This window comes from Opisthocomus hoazin, chromosome 4 (assembly GCF_030867145.1).
Source record: "Opisthocomus hoazin isolate bOpiHoa1 chromosome 4, bOpiHoa1.hap1, whole genome shotgun sequence".
Taxonomy (NCBI): domain Eukaryota; kingdom Metazoa; phylum Chordata; class Aves; order Opisthocomiformes; family Opisthocomidae; genus Opisthocomus; species Opisthocomus hoazin.
The window spans coordinates 68,990,355-69,010,687 of NC_134417.1; the positions used below are offsets into that span (position 1 = coordinate 68,990,355).

At 38.6% G+C, this 20,333-nt stretch overlaps 1 protein-coding gene and 1 non-coding gene across 6 annotated transcripts in view; one reads left to right on the forward strand and one right to left on the reverse strand.

Annotated features, from left to right (window-relative positions):
* Window positions 1-20,333, reverse strand: part of CDK14 (cyclin dependent kinase 14) — a 320,879-nt gene that overhangs the window by 84,686 nt on the left and 215,860 nt on the right. For all 5 annotated transcript variants that reach the window (XM_075419363.1, XM_075419365.1, XM_009936147.2 and 2 more), the window contains 2 exons: window positions 18,297-18,360; window positions 4,535-4,583 (listed from right to left, as the gene is read on the reverse strand). In XM_075419363.1, the coding sequence (XP_075275478.1) occupies window positions 4,535-4,583; window positions 18,297-18,360 (113 nt within the window). The remainder of the gene's footprint in view (window positions 1-4,534; window positions 4,584-18,296; window positions 18,361-20,333) is intronic.
* On the forward strand, window positions 9,068-9,182 carry LOC142361263 (U5 spliceosomal RNA). Its single transcript, XR_012763858.1, has one exon. It is a non-coding gene; the product is annotated as a U5 spliceosomal RNA (small nuclear RNA).

Sequence of the window (20,333 nt, forward strand, 5' to 3'; positions counted from 1 at the left end):
TTAAACACTCTGGTCGCAGGAAGGGAGGTCTCAAGTACAGAGGCCATCCTGCTAGAGGAAGAAATCCCCAGTAGTGAGACTAGCTGGGAGAATAAAGTCTTACTTATATAATAAATACTGCCATGTTTGGGAATTATGAAGTAGTAGTCCTATTCATGCAGAGCAGAATTTGTTTTCACCTGCACCTTTTCTTTCCAAGCTAATTTCTCACAATGCAACCCATTATGACAGAAGGATCTGAAAAAGCTTTTTATATCCTACCAAATATACACAAGAATAATTAGTTCTCTTTTGTTATTCTTCTGTAAGGGTTTATTATCGTAGAGAAGCTTTTGCAAATTGAAACAGGTTGCATTGAATTCTGAAGGCAGAGCTGGTCTTGGTTTTTATTGTGTAAAGACAATTGAACAGAACAGTTCACAAAAATAGGGGAAAATATAATTCATTATGAACTCTGTAGGAAGATCAGATTACCACATCTTAATTCTTTTTAGACCAGTATTTTATAATCACATTCCACAATATGTTAGGTCATGCAATGTATGTGAAGCTTCATACTAGAGGGAAGCAACTGTCAATGCAAGTTTTGTTTCCTATCATTATAAGCATTTCCTACAAAATTTGTAAATCCCATCTTATCTCTTTATAATCTTTAGGTAGTTCAACAATCAGTGAAGAAATTAAGTGTTAAAGTCTCCAAATAACTTAATTCACTGTGATAGTCACGTTATTTCCCTCAAACACTTCCCAAAAGTAGCCTCTAATATTGACTAATTCTATTTTAAGAATTTTAGGGATCTTGCTTCTTGTATAACGCGCCTCCTGGATTTCACTTTGTCATTGCTATTACATTCCATGCTTTTAGCCAATTACCAGTTAGACTGGGAATAGAAGAGCTACTGGCTTGTGTCCATCATTGTTCCATTGTCTGGCTCTGCCATTAAAATTCGCATCTCATGGAAGACGGTGTTAGTGAGTCAGGTGCAATTATTTTGCCCCCAGTCTACCATCTGTGCTTTTTGGAGGGTTTGGGGTTGGAGTTTTTTTGCCCCTGTCCCTTCTGCCTCACAGACCTGAAGCTGGCTCTGTAGATCTTGGAAGCGTTAGTCTTCTTTCTAGTAACCTCTCCCTGCATAAATTGAATTACAATGTACGTTTTGAGATAAGGCTCCTTGAAGACTTCTAAACCCATACTCTCACTCTTCCACACCAGGACCTCAAAACATACCTACGAACAAGATAAAGGGCCAGACTGTGCCTGAAAGACAGAACAGTAGATGGTGAAAGCTTCATTGTGTTTAGAAAATCAAAGGTGTTCTCTTCCGACTTGGGAGCACAAAGTTCAATGTCAAGCTCTGTTTTACAGTTTCTATGGCAGTTTTTGTGTGACAAATTCCTCAATTTCTTTGTATCTCAATCCCCCTTCTATAAAATGCAGCAACAGGACTTCACCTCAGAGAAGTTCAAGCACACATGTAAATCCTTCCAAGACCATAAGCATTACTCTTTAAGATGTATCTTTCAAAGGCACTAAGATGTCAGAGGAAGTAACTCTGTAACGTATTTGAAACAAAAATACCTATTTAAAAACTAAAGGCTATATGCTTTTCTCCACATCTTAGGTCTCACATTTATCCCAACTACGCTTAAAACAATTCTATTTCAAATGGCACATTTTTGTGTCATTAACAGTCTTCAAGAAATTAAATCAAGAGGTTTAAAAGGAATTTTTTTTTCAGATTAGAGATTGCTGCTTTTTGAAACATGCTAATAAAAAAAGAAAATTTCTAGAATGAATCAGTCTGTGCATGTGTTAAGTTTTATAGCGGAATTATAAACCCTTGGGAATGTGATGTCTATAACAGAAATGTTTATACATCCTTAACTACAGCTGTGCAAGCAACAGCAGTCTAATACAGCACACAAAGATTTACACTAGAAAAAGAGAAAATCCTTTACATTTCAAATGCAAATGATACATAATTTTGAGGCACTGAATATTTCCTATTATAGTAGAACCACACATATGAAGTGCTGAACTCTATGTATTGTCATTGCTTTCGGTCTTTCAGTTCCTTCATTTATGCTGAAAAATTGCAAATCCTTTATGCATGGAGCATTGAAAATATATAAATATTTTTGAAGAGGTTTCTTAGACATGAAAATGCTCAGGTCTTATTTGAGTCAGCCTGTGATGTGATCATAATTTGTGTCAATTATGAAGTGTTGGAGATTGAGGGTTTGTTTTAAGCAAACTGGGGTTTGTTCTTTTTTTCTGTTTTATGAAAACAAAAATTTCATGCAATGTTCTTGAAGGAAACACAAGATATCAACTTTTTAGATTCAAATTTATTATTGTACTTATTCATACACCGGAGATACTGCTGGGTCTAACTGCTGTTAAAATATTGACAAACACTCAGTCCATGCCTGCAGAATGGATGGAATAGCGTGCCAGTATCTGTTCACATTACTTACGCATATAGATGCCCCCAAGCACATTCACATCAGTATTAGTTTCCTTGTCCCTTTTTCCCAATCCAGATGTAATTGCCTATGTTGTAATATAATTGCTTCTTCCAAGCTTTTAGATTTCATTAACTACTTTCAAAGAAAAAATGAACTTGCAAGTTTGTTCATTGTTAAAGGACAGAATAGAGACAATTCTAGTGACTTACTTCATAAAATGAAAGTTGTGACTTTCAGGGAATTACATTATTCCAAGCAGTAAGACTGAGGTACAGTCAAACACTGCAAGATGCCTTCAAGAATCACAAGAACTGGCAAAACTGTTTGAGATATTCACAAAAGTCAGCTATAAGTGAAGCTAACCTTCCCATTGTTCCCTCTAGAATACATATGAGGTGGACTCTTCCATGAAAGCCACTAAATTAGGCTCCCAGTCTGAACTGGACAAGCCAGGAAATTCTCTACAGGCTGTTGAAAGTAAATTAACTCAGGTAGGTGACACTTAACCTTTGGGAAAGCCTGCACTGGCTTCAGTGCCAGTTTCATGTGTCTCACTGCAGGAATTAGAAAGTTATTCCTAACCATGGAGGATCCAGTAGTAATGCAGAGCAAGCTACAAGGTCATGAAAGACGTCTGGCACTGCAGAAATACAAATTCAAGCTCAAAGGGTAAACATTGATGGTATCACATCCAACAACTAACACCTAATTTTAACTATGAATCTGCTACATTATGAGATTTCTCCTCTCTCAGTTAACCACAATTTCAAAAGATTTTTTTTTTTTTTCAAATGAAAAATGGTGTTGTGCTTCGGTCCAAAACACTGGACCAAATTGGTTCAGGAAGGAACGGATGGAGAAGAAATAATGGAATGGCAAAGTGAGTATAAACCTCATCACATCTTGGGCAAGCGACCATGCTATGAAATTTAGAGCTGTAGACACACTCCACTGCTAATAAATTAGGATATTGAAAAAGGATTTGGACTTCTACTCTACCAGTAACTTTTTTTCCTTATAATGAGAAAGTTCCTTCACCAAAACATTTTGTATCTTCAACTTCAGTGGTGAACTTGGAGGAGGAGATGCTTCAGTCTCCTGCTGATTTATCTCTTGAACTCCCTGTTAGACTACCAACAAGACAGCCAGTTGGTACCAACAACAAATTTGGAATGAGTATCAGAAAGAAAACAGCAATGCTGGTGCAGCAAAGGCTTAGCTTATTGCAAAAAAATTTTGGTCAAAAGAGAGTAGAGAAAAATTCTAACAATTTTTCTGGCAAGACAAATTGTTGACATAGCTCTTACCCTGCCCATCCAACTCAATCTGTATGTGCTTTCTTCAAAATATAAAAGATGTTAATCACTCAATACAGTGCTGCGCAGATACCCTGTCTACAAAGATTTTTCGTGCGCTGAGAAATCTTCTAGTAAACTCTACACAGATGATTGGTTGGGCGTTCCTGGCTTACTAGGCACCCTTTCTGGATTTTGAGCACAGTACCTTTATATCAGTGTCCATTTGATGTAAATGTGAAAAAATTCAGGAAACATTAAAAGTTGAATAAAAGGTGGTAAATTCATGTCGACTTTTTTTAGTTATGATAATTAAAATATGCAACAGTATGGTCATCAGCTCACAGCAATGGCCAGATGGACCTGGCAACAGGGGATGATTATGTGGAAACAACACTCAAAAGTTGATTAGAAACACACTGTTTAAAAGTCTCTTAATTATTGAAGTGGCACGGAGAAAACAAGATTCAAAACTGATGGCCCAAAGCAATTAACACAGCATCTCTCAAGAAACTCAATACACTTACCAACTGACATTCCCAAGAAGAAAATATAACATTATACAGTTTCTCTCTATTTACAGGGAACTGGCAATTCAAAAACATGCAGAACTGGCAGAAGCAGGAAGGAATAATACTTCAGTAATTCTACATTTGTCCTGTAATTAAAAAGTATACAGCCATTCTAAACTAACTATGGTAACTGCAGCTTGGCATGAATCATATCCTTGAAGAGTCAAAGGAGTAAGTAAAAAAAAAAAGAAGACTTACTTATTCCATGCTTGTCTAAGGTTTTTAGGGCTGTACTGGGTAAATCGTTCTGTAACAAAAAGAAGAGGCATATTCAATTATTTACGCTAAAACCAGGATTTTTTTTCAAATATATTTATCTACTGCCAATTGTCATCATTTTTATGTAACTACTACAGCTCAAGTCCCAAGACAGGGAAAGAAAACCAGCATAGGAGCAATTGCCATACAAACAGGGAGAAAAAAACCACCAAAACCCAAAAAAGACCCCAACTCATCAAAGCAAACAAACAAACCATCATGACGTAAAGCTCATTTACTGCAGCATCACCAGAAATGGAAATTTTTACAATTATTTCTGAAGTAGTTTTTGACTGCTAGGTAAAAAAAAGAAGCCTGAAATCTAGTATTTTTTATTCTCTTCATCATCATAAATACAATTCTCTGCGACCTTACTGTCATGTTTTTATGCTTCTCAGGAGGCATAACGGTAAGCATGAGTCTGCATGACACACAGGGACACGTAAAATATGACGGTCACATGAGAGTCCACTTTCTAAAGAACACATATAAACAATGAGAAGAAGTAACAAGCACAATGACAGCTTATTTACTCAAACATTAAGTTCTCAAGTTCAGATAGAAGTGCTTTCCTTCTCATATTCAAGAACATGCTTGCTGTGCAGTAGGACTCTAGTTGGCAGAGGAAGACGCTATGAAAGCTGCTGCAGAAGTGAAGAGTCAGTACTCTGTTAGCCCTTTGAGCTAAGCACTTCTCACGAAGAAACAACTGCAATCCAGCTGGAGAATACAACATTTTCCATGAAAGCTCATCACACTGAAATCCTACCATGTAGACTGGTACTCACCCTGGCTAACTAACCTAGTGTGATGGCATTGGTTGCTGTGAAGAAGGCCTAAACTTACAAAATACTCCATAAAACCTCAAAAATTAATTTTGCTTCCTCTCCACCCATGAGCACAACATATAATAAGCACACTGTACAGTTGCAACAGTATTTTTATATATATATATATATATGCATACACATATACATGCATCTTACTGTGCAAAACAACTGTAAATGTAACTTGGGAGGGGTTATGTTCAAATTCCTGTACTTGTATACTTCACTGATGTCAGTTCTAAAGTTGTCATACATACTTCATAGGTAGTCAGTTCTAAAGATGTCAAAACTATGGCACACAGAAAATTCTAGCATCATAGTGGATGATTTTGTTTCTTATAACTATTTGCCTTTTTTTTAACTAAAAATACATATGCAGAAAATTCAACACTCATTGACTTGACTATCGGAAATTTTTGGTAAGTGGTAGCCCTGCAAACTGTGTCCGAGGGCCACTTCACATTTACGAATTCTGTCGCTTTAACCATACTGATGCAGTTAAAGCAAGGAAATCACTCCCTCTTAGATACCTACAACAAGTGTACTGGAAACTGGAAGCAACGTGACTGTAACTAGTTTTAGCACCAATATAAATTGTAACTATCTCTTATGTAATATTGTATCTAAATTTACTCAAACAACTTTCTTAGCAATAAAAGCCAAATGCTAACTACATAGCCATATTATTAAAGGCTTTTACATGTAGATGAACTTAGAAACAAAAGTTTGAACGGGGTTTTTTGTGGGTTTTTGTTTGATTGGTTTATTTTTGTATTACCAACAAACAGTTTCCGCACTTGGAAAATCTTTGACCACTGTAGACGACCACTGAAGCAGCACCTAGCTGACTTCTCTGTCAGAATGAAGAAGTTTAGCTAAGAAGACAGACTCGCAGCAGCTATCAGATGTACTATCATTACACAGTTCTCAACAAACTAAAATTATTAGGTTGAATTTTTATGAACAATGTTATACAGTGTTATAAACCTTTATTATGTTGTTAGGATTAGGATGTTGTAAGAAATAAATTACAGGTCATGTGGCACATTTTACTAACAGAAAATATGTTGCTCCATAATATATATCTCACCAAATAAAATATTTTTATTGCCAATTTCATACACATTTCTTAACATATTTGAATTAATTTCTAAAATGTCTCATTGTTGAAAATGCTACCATACTACTTCGTGTGAACTTGAGAAACATTTAGATTGAATACCACACTACTGACATTATCCTAAACTTTGTAAATTAGAAGCTCTACAGTACTTTCCAATTACTAATAATGTGAGTTATCCCAGGCACTTAGCAGCTTGGATACTACAAAAAGCAAAAGCAATTTAAACCATTGTAGTAGCTTTTTTCTCTATTTTCTGTTGTCGCAATACTGCAATGAATGCAGAACATGAGGGTTAAAGAGGAGAAAACCAGAAGTTGCTGGGTACATTCTTACCCAGAGCAGCAAGTGAAGAGACTTCTTTACAATTTGCTGTGTGCATATTACAACAAAATAACTTATCACACTTGTGGCATCCAGATTAAAACTACAGGAAGTGCCAACTTCTTTTCATCTCTATTATACATTGCATGCAATGCATCTACTACAGATGTGCCAATGCCCTGAGGCAGGGCAAGGCAGAGTAATCAGGATCATGATTAGATGCAGCCATGGTTCAGTACCAGCAACATGGCACCAGAGTCAGTGCTTATGTTTTAATATCCAATAGCACAAATAAAAACTCAGTACTGAAGTACATGTTCAGTAGTAATTAGGTCAAGCATCATATTGGCATTGAGAGTATGACTCAAACTTACAAGGGAGAGCAACGTTACAACTCAAATTGTACCTGTTGTTTACTAATTCAGCTTCTGCTCTCCAGAGGAAAAGCCTGAGCTCCAGTGAGGTTAGTAGCTAAGTTGCATTGGCCTCAGCAGGACCTGAGCTCATCCTTGAATTTCAGTTTACAAATGTGAATTAAAAACATATATGCAAGCAGATACTTATCCATAAAAACTGGAATAAAAAGAAAGACTTTCTGTATTTTGTAAGTAAATAGTCCAACCACAACACTGTCCATTCATTTATGACAAAGGACTGCAAAGTAAGATGCAACTAGCCAGTGCTGCGTGAGAACAAGTCTGAGATTTCAGCTAAAGAAGTGCAGATTTGCACATTGATATATTTTGGTGCAGAAATGTGCTGGGTGGAAAAAGAACTGAACTGACTTGAAGCATCGCTGAAAAGCTAACCTAGACCTGGGGAAAGACAGATTTTGATTTTATCTGTCATTCTGCAATATGTTTTGGTCAGATACTGAGCTGGTTCAAACTGGCACAGCAACACTGACTTCAACAGAGCGACATTCACTTAAAACAGTTGAGAAGTATCATATACGACATATTTTCTTGACTGGACTGTTAGAGGTTTAGTTTAATCAATTTAAGCTATTTTCACTGAGGGAGGAAAACATGGAGTCAACTACTTGGCCAAATTGCCTTAATGCCTTAATGTCCAAAGATCTGTTTCAGTTCTCGAAGAAACAAAAAAAATTGCTACGCCACATGAGGTTTTACTGGAAAAGTGATACACTAGAACCAGTTATATAAACGCTGTTATAAGGAACATACAGAAGCAAAATGAATAAATTACTCAAAGGGATCTTCCTTCTTTACTCAGTCTACTGCTCTACTCTAAACCTCTTTTTAAAGAAATACCTTATATACCTTATTTATCAGGCAGGGAGAGGGAAAACTAGGGGGAAGACATGGACAGGATCACAGAATCACAGAATGTTAGGGGTTGGAAGGGACTTCTGTGGGTCATCTAGTCCAACCCTCCTGCCGAAGCAGGGTCACCTACAGCAGGCTGCGCAGGACCTTCTCCAGGCAGGTCTTGAATATCTCCAGAGAAGGAGACTCCACAACCTCCCTGGGCAGCCTGTTCCAGGGCTCCGTCACCCTCAGAGGGAAGAAGTTCTTCCTCATGTTCAGACAGAACTTCCTGTGCCTCAGTTTGTGCCCATTGCCCCTTGTCCTGTCACTGGGCACCACTGAAAAGAGCTTGGCCCCATCCTCCTGACACCCACCCTTCAGATATTTATAAGCATTTATAAGGTCCCCTCGCAGCCTTCTACTCTTCAGGCTAAACAAGCCCAGCTCCCTCAGCCTCTCCTCGTAGCAGAGATGTTCCAGTCCCCTCACCATGCTCGTAGCCCTCTGCTGGACTTTCTCCAGTAGCTCCTCATCTTTCTTGAACTGGGGAGCCCAGAACTGGACAGAGTACTCCAGATGAGGCTTCACTAGGGCTGAGTAGAGGGGAAGGAGAACCTCCCTCGACCTACTGGCCACACTCTTCTTAATGCACCCCAGGATGCCATTGGCCTTCTTGGCAGCCAGGGCACACTGCTGGCTCATGGTCAACCTGTCGTCCACTAGGACACCCAGGTCCCTCTCCGCAGAGCTGCTCTCCAGCAGGTCCGCCCCAAGCCTGTACTGATGCATGGGGCTGTTCCTCCCCAGGTGCAGGACCCTGCATTTGCCCTTGTTGAACCTCATCAGGTTCCTCTCTGCCCAACTTTCCAGCCTGTTGAGGTCACGCTGAATGGTAGCACATTCATGGTGATAGGTTATACCCTAACCAGGTCTACTCTGATTTCTCTTCAGATCGTATAAATCTTTCGCCTTTTGCTAAAGATTTCCGTGGAGAGGAACAGGCATGAGTGTCGAGGAATTTTCTGAGGCTCCATTTCGGTGGAGCTGTAAAAAAAAGGAAAAAAAAAAGAAAAAAAAGAAAATGTGCTGCCATTCAGCGTGACCTCAACAGGATGAAACCTTGTCTATAGGCAAATGCTAGTCCCAAGTCCTTAATTGCAAACTCCATTTATATCCTGTGTGACTGCAGACCATGCTTCTCCTAACTATTGGTATCACCTTTTTCCTCTGTACTTCAAGCAGGCTAGAGGCTCCTTGCTTTAAATTCTTTACAAAGAAAGAAACCACATATCGATAAAATACAGGTCACATTTTTCCACACAATTTTGTGGTCATACCACCAACCACAGTCTTGTTAACTTTCATGGACGGTACAACTAGATGGGACTACTGTGGTAATTAAGCCCAGCCTCGTGTACATGTCAGCCCTCACTAAGTTTCCTGAACTAATTCTTCTTTAGAGAACAAAAAACAGAGTAACAAAACCAGCTGATTTTTATTTCAGAGTTGTCAGAATAGAGAAGCTACAATAATCTTGTTCTTGAGCTAAGCCATCATGACCAGTTTTGTAAGTCCTGAACTGTGAAACCACAATATTACATACCTACAAACACCAATCCTGCAATTACAACACAGGCAAAAAAAAGGGGAACTTAACCTCCCAACTTTTATCCAAGGGTCTCCTGCTTGTGTCCAGTTAATGACAGAACTGGAATTCAGTCTCACAACTACATCCCCAAGTTCGCTTCTGAGTTACTTTTCAGGGTAAAAGTTTTCGCTCTGAATGTGACACCTGTATGAATGTCTCTGTCCTTTATTGCCAGATGGATTTACTACAACCAGATCTGAAGCTATACGTATCTGACTACGACTAACTGCATGAAATTACATTTTATGACACTGTCAAGCATATATCTTTGGTATTTTTTTTTCAGATGCTCCCACTGATTTCATCATAAAAAAATAGTAATATCAGTCAGTAGATCTTGACTGTATGCAAGATCCTGAGAATAATGCAGAATAACAAAAAAAGAAAGCTTTGCCTGACATACATTATGCAAGGCAGCAGCACAGGCGATCCAAATCTCGGTCCAACCTTGTGGAAGAAACCCCATGGAGCACAAACTTACTACACCTCCCTCAGAACTGAAAGGCAACCAGGCACACGTGAGAACTTCACGCAGACGCTCACATTATCACCCACCCATCCGCCCAGCGGCACATGTGAGTCGCTGTCAAGAACGTGAGGCACACCGTCTTGCTGAGGCAGCTGCTCACTCTCACGAACACTGAGATTAAAGAAACCTGAAAAACTGCACATTTACAGACCAAGATTAGATCTCAGACGTACTCTGAATTTTTATAGTTCAAATTGTGAGTACATATACTAGAGTTCAAATCTTTTCTGATTATTGGTATTAAATGTGCTTATTTTGAATAAAAACACTGGAAGACTGACACAGTAAGCTCATCTGAAATTTAAAGTAAAAAGTGTGATTTTAATTTCATTTAAGCAAACACTTAAATATTTGCAAATCTTTGGGAACAAATTTGGGAAACAAAATTTGATCCTCTGTTTTTATCTCAAATATACAGTTATCATCCTCACTAGCAATCATGTCTCACTGTTAAAGAGCTGGCTTTTCACATGGGTGCTGTATTTCACTAGTCAAAGGTGATTTTTGCTTATGTGAAAAAAAAGATTCAAGAGATTTTTGTATTTAAATCTCACTGCACCTAGAAGTGTTTACCATTTGCTTCTTATAAGGCCAAGTTAGCCAAATCTTGATTAAGTGGTGTATTCATAATCAAATGCTGTGTAAAGAGATCTCTACACAGGACCGCATAAATAAAAGCAAACATACAGTACTCATACTCCTTATTGCAAGAAGTACCTATTGCAAGATCTTCCTGTAGCATACCACTTACTCTGAGATTTTAAAAGAGTATAGAAAAGGAACAGCCTAATATATAACATCCACACCGCCAGAAGCCCAGCCTCAGAGATGGTGGGCAGTGTCATTACACATTGTTCCAGCAGTAAATGGATTTGAGTTGCTCTTTGTTTCAGACCATGCAGCACAGCTTATTCAATGCCTCACGTGCCAAGGAAGTTTTTAGGACTGTGCCCCACAAACAGCAGCATCAACAAAGCTACTGGAATAACAACCGCAAAATGGAAGCAGAAGTGAGCAACCAGAGGGAAGATAAGGAGGAAATTTCTCGAGCTGGTTGATTTGACAAACCTGATGCATCCAAAAAATTAAGCTCTTAAAACAACCGCTCCCAAATTGTACTCAGCTTGAAGACTTCGGGGGGGAAAAGCCTGTGCCAGAATGCTCATCCATTACACCCAGCTGTATTAAATGGTCTTAGAAATGACAGTATTTCTATCTCTTACAGAAATAGACAGTATTTCTGATTCTTAATTCCCCTAAACAACCGCTCTACAGTATATTCACTCATGTGCCCACATATATACTTACATGGTCTCCACTGCAAACATCATTATCTGCCTGATAAACACGCTTCATCTGACAGCCCCACATCAAGGGCAGGTTCAAACAGAAGTGAATTTCGGCAGAACTCACTAGTGAGCTTATTAGCAGACCACTGAAGGAATTACTGGTCTGCCGTGAGAATTCAAAAAATAAGCACTTGCATTTTAAGTAACATAAAACAAGATGAGCATTTTTTCTCTTTTATCAGTCAGAAAAACACATGAATTATTATACCTTTGCCACGTTTGCCTTGAAAGGACTTAGAATAGGCAAAAAAAGCTACATAAGGAATTAGAAGCAGACTACATTTTGATTTTTTAGCTCCTTTTTAGCACTATTGCTAATCAGCTTCTATTGTAAACCAAAGAACTTAAAATGCAGTTTGACTTCAAGGCATTTTTTATGTTGTTAATCAAAACATGCCGTCGAATATGCATTCCTTGATTAATGTTCTTCTCTATTTAAAATCAAATGCGATTAGCTTAAATGCAAATATTTAAAAATCACCATAATTCATATATTGAAAATTTTTTTTACATTTAAATTATAAGTCTGAAGTGACTAATGCTGTATTGTGATATGTAAGACTCATGATATTTTTATTAAAGATTCAATCCTAAAAATATTTAAACTATGTTAGCTAAAGATATAAAGACAAGTATCCATGCTGACAAGCAAATTTTCAAGCACTATTTGCAGCACTACTGTGCAATTACGGTTTTTGCTGAAGTTCAATCACAACTGGAGTTTTATCACAACCATGAGTTAAACTACTTGTTTGTATACCAAATGTCTTGAGAAAAATTACTTCAACGTCTCAAACGCCCTCCACCCCCATCCCCATTCCCTCTCCTGCCCTCCCTTCCAAAAGCATCTGCTTTAGCAAAGCGCAGGTTGTGTAAAGAGGAAGGATAGATGCTGTTTTCTAAGAACCCTACTGAGTATGACTAGAAAATGTAATTTTAATAGCCAGCATTGTCTAAAGCACTGGACTTTTATATTAAAAGGTTCTGCCTTTTAGCAGTGCTCACCCTGACTCCCTTGCATATATAATAGTTACTTTAACTTCTCAGTTTCATGGGTTGTGGATACCATAGGCTTGAGGAAACATCAAATACTACAATTTTGCCAAAACTAAAGAAGAGGGGGAGAAATTTGAAATTAATTCTCCTTTACAGATCCTTCTCTCTCCTTTCTTCAAGCATTCAAATTCCTCAAGACTGCATCTGTACCAGTAATTTAACTGTGCTCAGGACTGTTGTCTGGCTGAGACACCATCACTGTCCTGTGTCTGTACTACTGTAGCACCCTTCCAGCTCCGTCCTCCAACACAGGAGGTGGGAACTTCTGTCTTCCTACGGGAACGGTCCCTAGCCCACACTAACTCCCAAACAATGCCCAGGAATTAATTAGTGGGAAGTGTTAGATGTCATGAGCTAAAGGCATGCCAGAGGTTGCTCTAGCAGTTTAACAGCAAAGACTCACACATCGCCTGGGAACATTCATTGGCATTGGTGTAGATGTAAACAAACAAGATATTGATTCAGCGTGCAACAAATTGTTGACAGGTTTTGGTGAATCTCTATAGGAAAAACTGCTATGAAAGTCTGAAAAGCCATATGTCCTCATATACAGTGTTTCCATGGGTTTGTGCCAGAGTTTAGTCCCTCTGCCCAGCCTCATTCTAAATGAAGACTTAATCCTTTGAAAAAACTTGGCTATCAATCAGCTGTTAAGATGCAGGTAGGCAGATCATATTTCTAAACCAAATCTATATATATTGACCACCCAGGAAGCAAAGCAGAATTTCTGAGTCAGAACATCAGCTCTGCAGTGGTTTCGTCAGTCACGGACTCGGTATTTTTTTAATAAACCCATGAAGTATCTGTCAATCCTTGGCAGACTCCGTGTTATGCAGCATTTCCTATGAATGCTGTTCTCTCACTCTAGTTCTTTTTTCTTCTGCCTTCTCCTTAAGGAGAGTCCCTTTTTCTTAACTTTTTTTCATCCTGACTTTAGGGATTCTCTTTTTAAAATCAGTGCTCAGTAGATGTTTCCATTGTCTCATAAAGGCACCTTTTCAGGTGTATTTGATATTATATCTGATCATCCGTTGAACATAGTGAGGTTCAGGCTCCTACACTATCAGCCCAAGATTAAATACTTAACTTTCTTTCACCTAGAAACAGTATTGTAAGCAAACTGATGCACAGTGAACATTACAGAGCATTCTCGCATTTTATCCACCTTACTAACAAGTTACTCCTCTTTGCCTGTTACCCTCTCTTCCTGGCCACCACCACATTTGTCTTCCATTGTGACTGTATGTTACCTTCTCCCATTTTGCTCACTGACAGTACCTTCTGATAATCTCTGTTTAACTTTGCAGGATGGAGGTTATGCAGCATCAGTCCCAAACACTAAGTGAGAATATAGGAAAAGTGAAAACTTCACTTAAGCGTAGATGGTGATCCAAAGGCTTATCTTGCTCAATTATTTGGGCAGGATTCTGAATCCAGGAGAAATGGCAGGAAAGAAAAGACGGTAAGACTCCAGACTAAGAAAAATGGGAGATTTAATAACAATGGAGAGAATAACACACAAATATCAGGAAGGCTCAGACACAAGACTGAATCACAGAATCACAGAATCACAGAATCACAGAATCACAGAATCACAGAATGGTAGGGGTTGGAAGGGGACCTTCTGTGGGTCATCTAGTCCAACCCTCCTGCCGAAGCAGGGTCACCTACAGCAGGCTGCACAGGACCTTGTCCAGGTGGGTCTTGAATATCTCCAGAGAAGGAGACTCCACCACCTCCCTGGGCAGCCTGTTCCAGTGCTCCGTCACCCTCAGAGGGAAGAAGTTCTTCCTCATGTTCAGCTGGAACTTCCTATGCTTCAGTTTGTGCCCATTGCCCCCTGTCCTGTCGCTGGGCAACTTTCAGCTTCAAATATCTCCCATATTACTTAGAGTGTTTGTAAGATAGAAAGTAATGAAAGATCTCAAAGCAGGCAGGTAAAATACAAGTCATTTTCTGACTTCTTAAATGGCAAAACAAATTACGACCGTTTTACTTTCACAATGACAGGCTGTGAAAATCCCTGAGGTTAGGAGTTTAGATGATGTAGAGCCACCCACCACTACCCTTAGGAACACATTTCTTATTCAGCCTCAGAAATGTTCCTGCATATTAAGATGTCAGAGATCATCATTGTTTATCCGCTGGCTGCTTTCCATTATAATCAGACTTTTGTCCACTCTAGTAGAGAACAGACTAACGCCACGTTTTTCAGACATTTCTCCTAGTAAATTGTGATCAACTCTCTGCAGCCAAGGACTATGCCCTATCAAATCACAGCATGAAAATTAGTTATTGAAGTCTGTATGCAAACAAGAAATACAAAGAAATTTTGTTTCTACTCTCAATAGTCTTCACAACTCTGCAGGCATTTAATGTGCCCAGCATTTTTAAAATTATAGTAACTATTTATCACTCATACTTTCTGTTCAAATCATATTGTTTTATGCTTACACAATCCAGTTTATTGCATCAAAGCCTTGCCTGAGTGGATGTTGATATCCTCATCACCAGCACTCTCTGCACTTCTCAGTTTATCACACTTTCTCTTTGTAGCTATTGGTCTTAAACCTCACAAAGACACGCAAAACACACAAGTTACTTAACCCCATATCATTTATATTTAAATACAGTAATTTCACACATCTTAAAGAATAATGGAATTGGTTCAGTTTTGGCAAGACACTTCAGGTTCCTTCCTGCACTCTTCTGCTAATGAAAGGAAAAGATTAAGTAATCTTAAATGTATTATTAAAGCAGTAACCTCTATTTTTGCTCCAAAGAAGTCAGGAAAGAACAGTCTTTCAGTCCCATACAGTGAGGAGATTTTCTCCAGGCTGTAACAATAATTTCAGACCAAGAGGAAGGGTTGCAATGCTGGCTGAGCATCTGTGGAAGGCGACAATGCAGCCTTGCCATAGCCAGAAAACTTTTGTGCACAGAATGACATGAAGGAAAGCATTTTTTAAAAGAAGCAACAGACAACCTGGTATCCATGACCAAACAGCTCCACCAACTCTAATGGCATGAGCAAACAGTGTAATTCCAGCCCAGCCCATAGGTCAGAGCACTTTGTGCAGAGCATGGTTTAGATGCTGGTACCCAGTATGATCCCAGAAACGATGAGTTTTTCTCCTCTAACCTTTCCACACTTTACCAGCATAAAGTTCAATTACTCATTTTTGGGGTATGTAAGCCAAGTTGTGGTTGTCCAGTTAGATTACGCTTTCTATTGCTGTAATTCCTAAAGTCAGCAAAGAAGGAACCATAAGACAAAAAAAAAAAAATTAAAAAAAAAATCATTTTACCAAGGCCATGAAGGATACAGGGTGGTACAAAGGGAGGGCTTACTGTGTATACAGAAGAGGGCTTTTTCCTTTGGAGTGCTCTCAGACCTCCACAGTGTACGGGAATTAAGGAGCTCAGAGCTTTGCATTAACAGGCCCTAGAAAGCTTAAATAACTGCCAGCGAGAATAGTAATTACTCTGACTTGCAAATCTACACACTTCACAAATGTGGAAAGGATCTGAGAGAACAAAGACCACACCATGCAGAAATGGTGAAAACACCGAATGACCATTGTCTTGGAGACATCTTTCCTCCTGCTCCCATTCTGCATTTGTATAAATACTATGTATTCATAGCTGATAAAATCCATAATCCGGGATGGAGAAAATAAAAGCAAGTCTAACACAATGCCTGTATAAAAATTAGAATTAATGAAGTGCCTACTGTGGATTTATTTCCCGATGTTCTTCTGTGGTAATAAATCCACATCCCTTCACACACTTGGAAGCGAAAAAGAAAAACAAACCCAGGAAATTTCTTGGCTGCCATCTACTGTTCAAAACTTTCCTATATCACACAGAAGAATAAAAACAAGAACAAACCCAAAGAGCACTCACTGACATCTCCAGGTTTTCTCCTCCTCATTACTACTGGATACTTTACTGAATAAAAACAATGTCTTCGGACTGCGGTTAAAACCCACTATATTTCTGTAAGGATTCTGTGTATATACTCATCAGTATATACAGTATATACTGATTAAATATATATATTTAATAGGATGAGAATCACAAAAGCTTGTAAATTTAATGAGAAACTGCTTTGGGGAAGAACACTGAGTTTTTTTAGTATTTCAGTGAAAAATTGTACTTGTTAAAAAAGTTCTACTAACTCACTAAAGAGCACTAGAGAGTGATTTCACTATACAGCAATAAGACAGCACTAGGACAGAGACTGAAAAGCAATGATGTGCAAGAAAGCTGTCTACCTTCCCTTTTCCCAAGTCTTTGTGTTACCATCAGGGTAAGCCCTACAATATATTTGCTTCTCTATCTCTTATTTTGAGAACTACCTAGATCTCTTTGTCCTTTTCAACTCCTCTGCCTCATCTCCTGCCTCTTCGCTGCCCCAAATAAGTCACTATGATCCTGCAGATGTGACGAATAAAATAGTCTCGAATGAAAAGGGAAATTTCTTCTTTACGTCCAACCTATAAGATGACCTGGAAATTAGGTTTAAGTGACATAGGATGCCAGGTTATCACAGTTTATGACAAAAGCTGAAGGGACTATCATCTGCAGTAAAGGGGAACCAGTTTACCAAGAGACCTTAGGCCTGCAAAGACAAAAACATCTGAAATCGGATCAATCCTGTCACTCACTTCATATGGTTATAAACTGAGGACTCATCCTAGTGAAATATACTGGGAGCCAATTAAGTGCTTCACTTGAAAGCATCTAGTAACCTTCTCTTCACCATCTAGTTCAAACCCACACACAGCTGGTCCAACAAGTTCAGGCTGCTCAGGCCCTGTCCAGTCAGGTTTTGAACAGGATGATGTGAAATCTCTCTGGACAACCAGTTCCAGCATTTCACAACCTCACCAGCCAACCTGTCTCCTACTCACACGCCTGCTGGGATGTTTAAAAACCAGTATTTCTAAGATCCCTATCCAAAAGTTCACAAGACTATATATATCACATATAAATGCATACATACATATATAGCATAATAAAGTTGATCGTGTACTTCTAGTCTCTAGGGAACAAACGGCTCCCTCTTACACAAAGGTATCAAATGGTGAAACAGCTTTTCAAGAATGGTTGTAGAATACAACAACTTCAAGTACAATGCACATTAAAAAATTGAACCTTTGTAGAAAGGTACTAACACGATCTAGTACTAACTTCAGCTTTCACAAAGTCTTTTCTCTACTGTTTAGTTTCCTTTAGTATCCCTAAGTTCAGAGTGGTTTGCGGAGAAGTAATACTGACCGGGGATCAGCCTACCAGGAAGCTGAAAGCTACCATACTCAGGGGCTAAGGCATGCAAGCAGATCAGGGCTCACACTGTAATAAACAGGAGAAAATGCAAAAGAAAGCAAAAAGAACTTAAACAAAAGAAAAAACCCACACCCAGAGCACAATAAAAAGGAATCAGCTAGAAAAAGTGCATTATGGTTCGTGCATTGCATACCAGGTCATTTTGAAGCTTGTGGATGGGGATGTAATTGTCTGTGTCCTGTATTTCCAGGAAAAGAATGTACATGAGCTTGGTACTTCAACCTACCTGGTTTGAAATGGGGTAAAGAGTGGACTCCAGGCCATGTGTCTTCATTTGGTGTTCCAAGTACCTGTGCACAAAAAGAGAAAAAAAGAAAAAGAAAAGAAACACATGTTGCTTTAATGGAAAAGACTTAACAAGTTATAGCATTGCATAAAGCCACTCCTCATTTAAGCTCAATGTACTTTACAATCTAAACTTTAAATAGGCTTAATTATTGGGGGGGGGGGGAGGGGAGCGGGGACAGGGGCGAGGAAGAGAGGACAAGAAGTTAAATGATTACCATAGTTTCTAGGTACCAGTGGTGTCAGTAAAGAATGTAATGGTGCTGTGTTCCTGTCAGGTTGCCTATTTAACCAATACATGTTAAAGCTACTTTCCATTGGGAAGTGTCAAGCTCCCTGCATATCTCAGAGTGCCAGAGTTACAGAGACTAGATATTTTAGCAGAAATAATTTCAATCCCTGTAAACTTAAACAAGACGAACAGATACCTAATAGATGCTAGGATAGAAGATTTTCACAGACAGTGAAGCAGCTGACCAAAACTATGGCATAAACAAGAATGCACAGAATGCACAGCAAATAGTTGTCACTTTAAGTGGATGCAGTATACATAAAAATAGTAAATTTTAGGAAATAGAAACTTTCACTCAGGCAATATGCTTTGTTTCTATTCACTTCAACTGTCCTGCTTCTTGGAGGGTAAGTCAGATCGACTTTCAGCAGCAAAGTATGTAATATTTCTCATGTGCTTCTTCTACCCTCTGCTCACAGGAAAGGTTCACCTCCCCGTGCCTTTGGAACAAATAATAAGCAAATTGAGAGAACTGCTATAATTTGTTCTCCCAGACCTGGTTTTGTTTCATAAGACATAACTGTCACCACTTGCTTTAAGTGGAGCCAAGAGGAATACCTAAATTAGCAGCTCTAGAAATGCATTTCTGAATGAGTTGTGGAGTTTGATATTTCACTAGTGGGATCTTTCTTTTTACAAACTTACACCCGATTTCTAACATGAATGAAAATGCTGGGGACTGTTTTCAATATTTGTTATAAGCTCAAGCCCTGGAATAAAAGGCTGATATTCTAAAGTGAAAGCGTTTCACACCAGTCTGGTGCTTGTTTTGCATTGTCATAAATGAACAAACCCCTCTGCCAGTCCTGCCCCTACCTGCACTGCAGATCTTCTGAATAGATCTTTTGGACCTGAATATCTTGAGTCACTGTGATTTTCTGTGGTCACTTACATCAGCACAAAACAAGCACAAAGTTAGTGTGAAAAACTTTGGTCCAAGTATGTGAAGGTTTGAGCCACTTCAGAGCAAGCTACAAGACTTCTACTCCCAATCAGCAGCACTGAAGAGATTTTTTTCTCATTGTGTCTGCTGCAATATACATATACATTAAGAGCATTAAAAGAATGACCACTCTGGAATATTTGTTACACTTCTTAAGCTATGTAAACATTTATTTATGTCAATAAATTCAAGCTTAAAAAAATTCTTAGAAGCAAGACTGGGAAGCTAAAACACAAAAAAAATTATCTTCGACTCTGCCAGAAGTTTATTTCATAAAATTTAGAAATGGGCTTAAAAACTTGAGGCAAAAGTAAGTGACCTCTTAAATAGACACAGTTCTTACCTGCAAGGTGTACTTTATGACTCTAGGTGTTCAAATTTGTTAAGCAATTTACAATACTAAAGCACTTCTAATCTAAGAACATTAACGCCAACATCATTTTTCTCCACTACCAAACACAACAAGCAAACAGTCCGATTTAGATGTTGTGTGACCAGTAGGAGGTGAAAGCAGAGCACCAAGGTTCCAGAGAAACAAAGATGACAGTACCAATGCAATTAGACAGTATACGTTCATGTGGTTATTTGGATCTGCAAGTTCACTGATTTTATTTGTAAATATTGTTTGTAGGACATGGCTTTCAGTCCTTGAGAAACATGTCTTAATCCGTATTTGAGGAAGATAACCCGGCCCTGCAACCCTGATGCATCACAACACCTGTATTCATTTCATTGTTGCTATT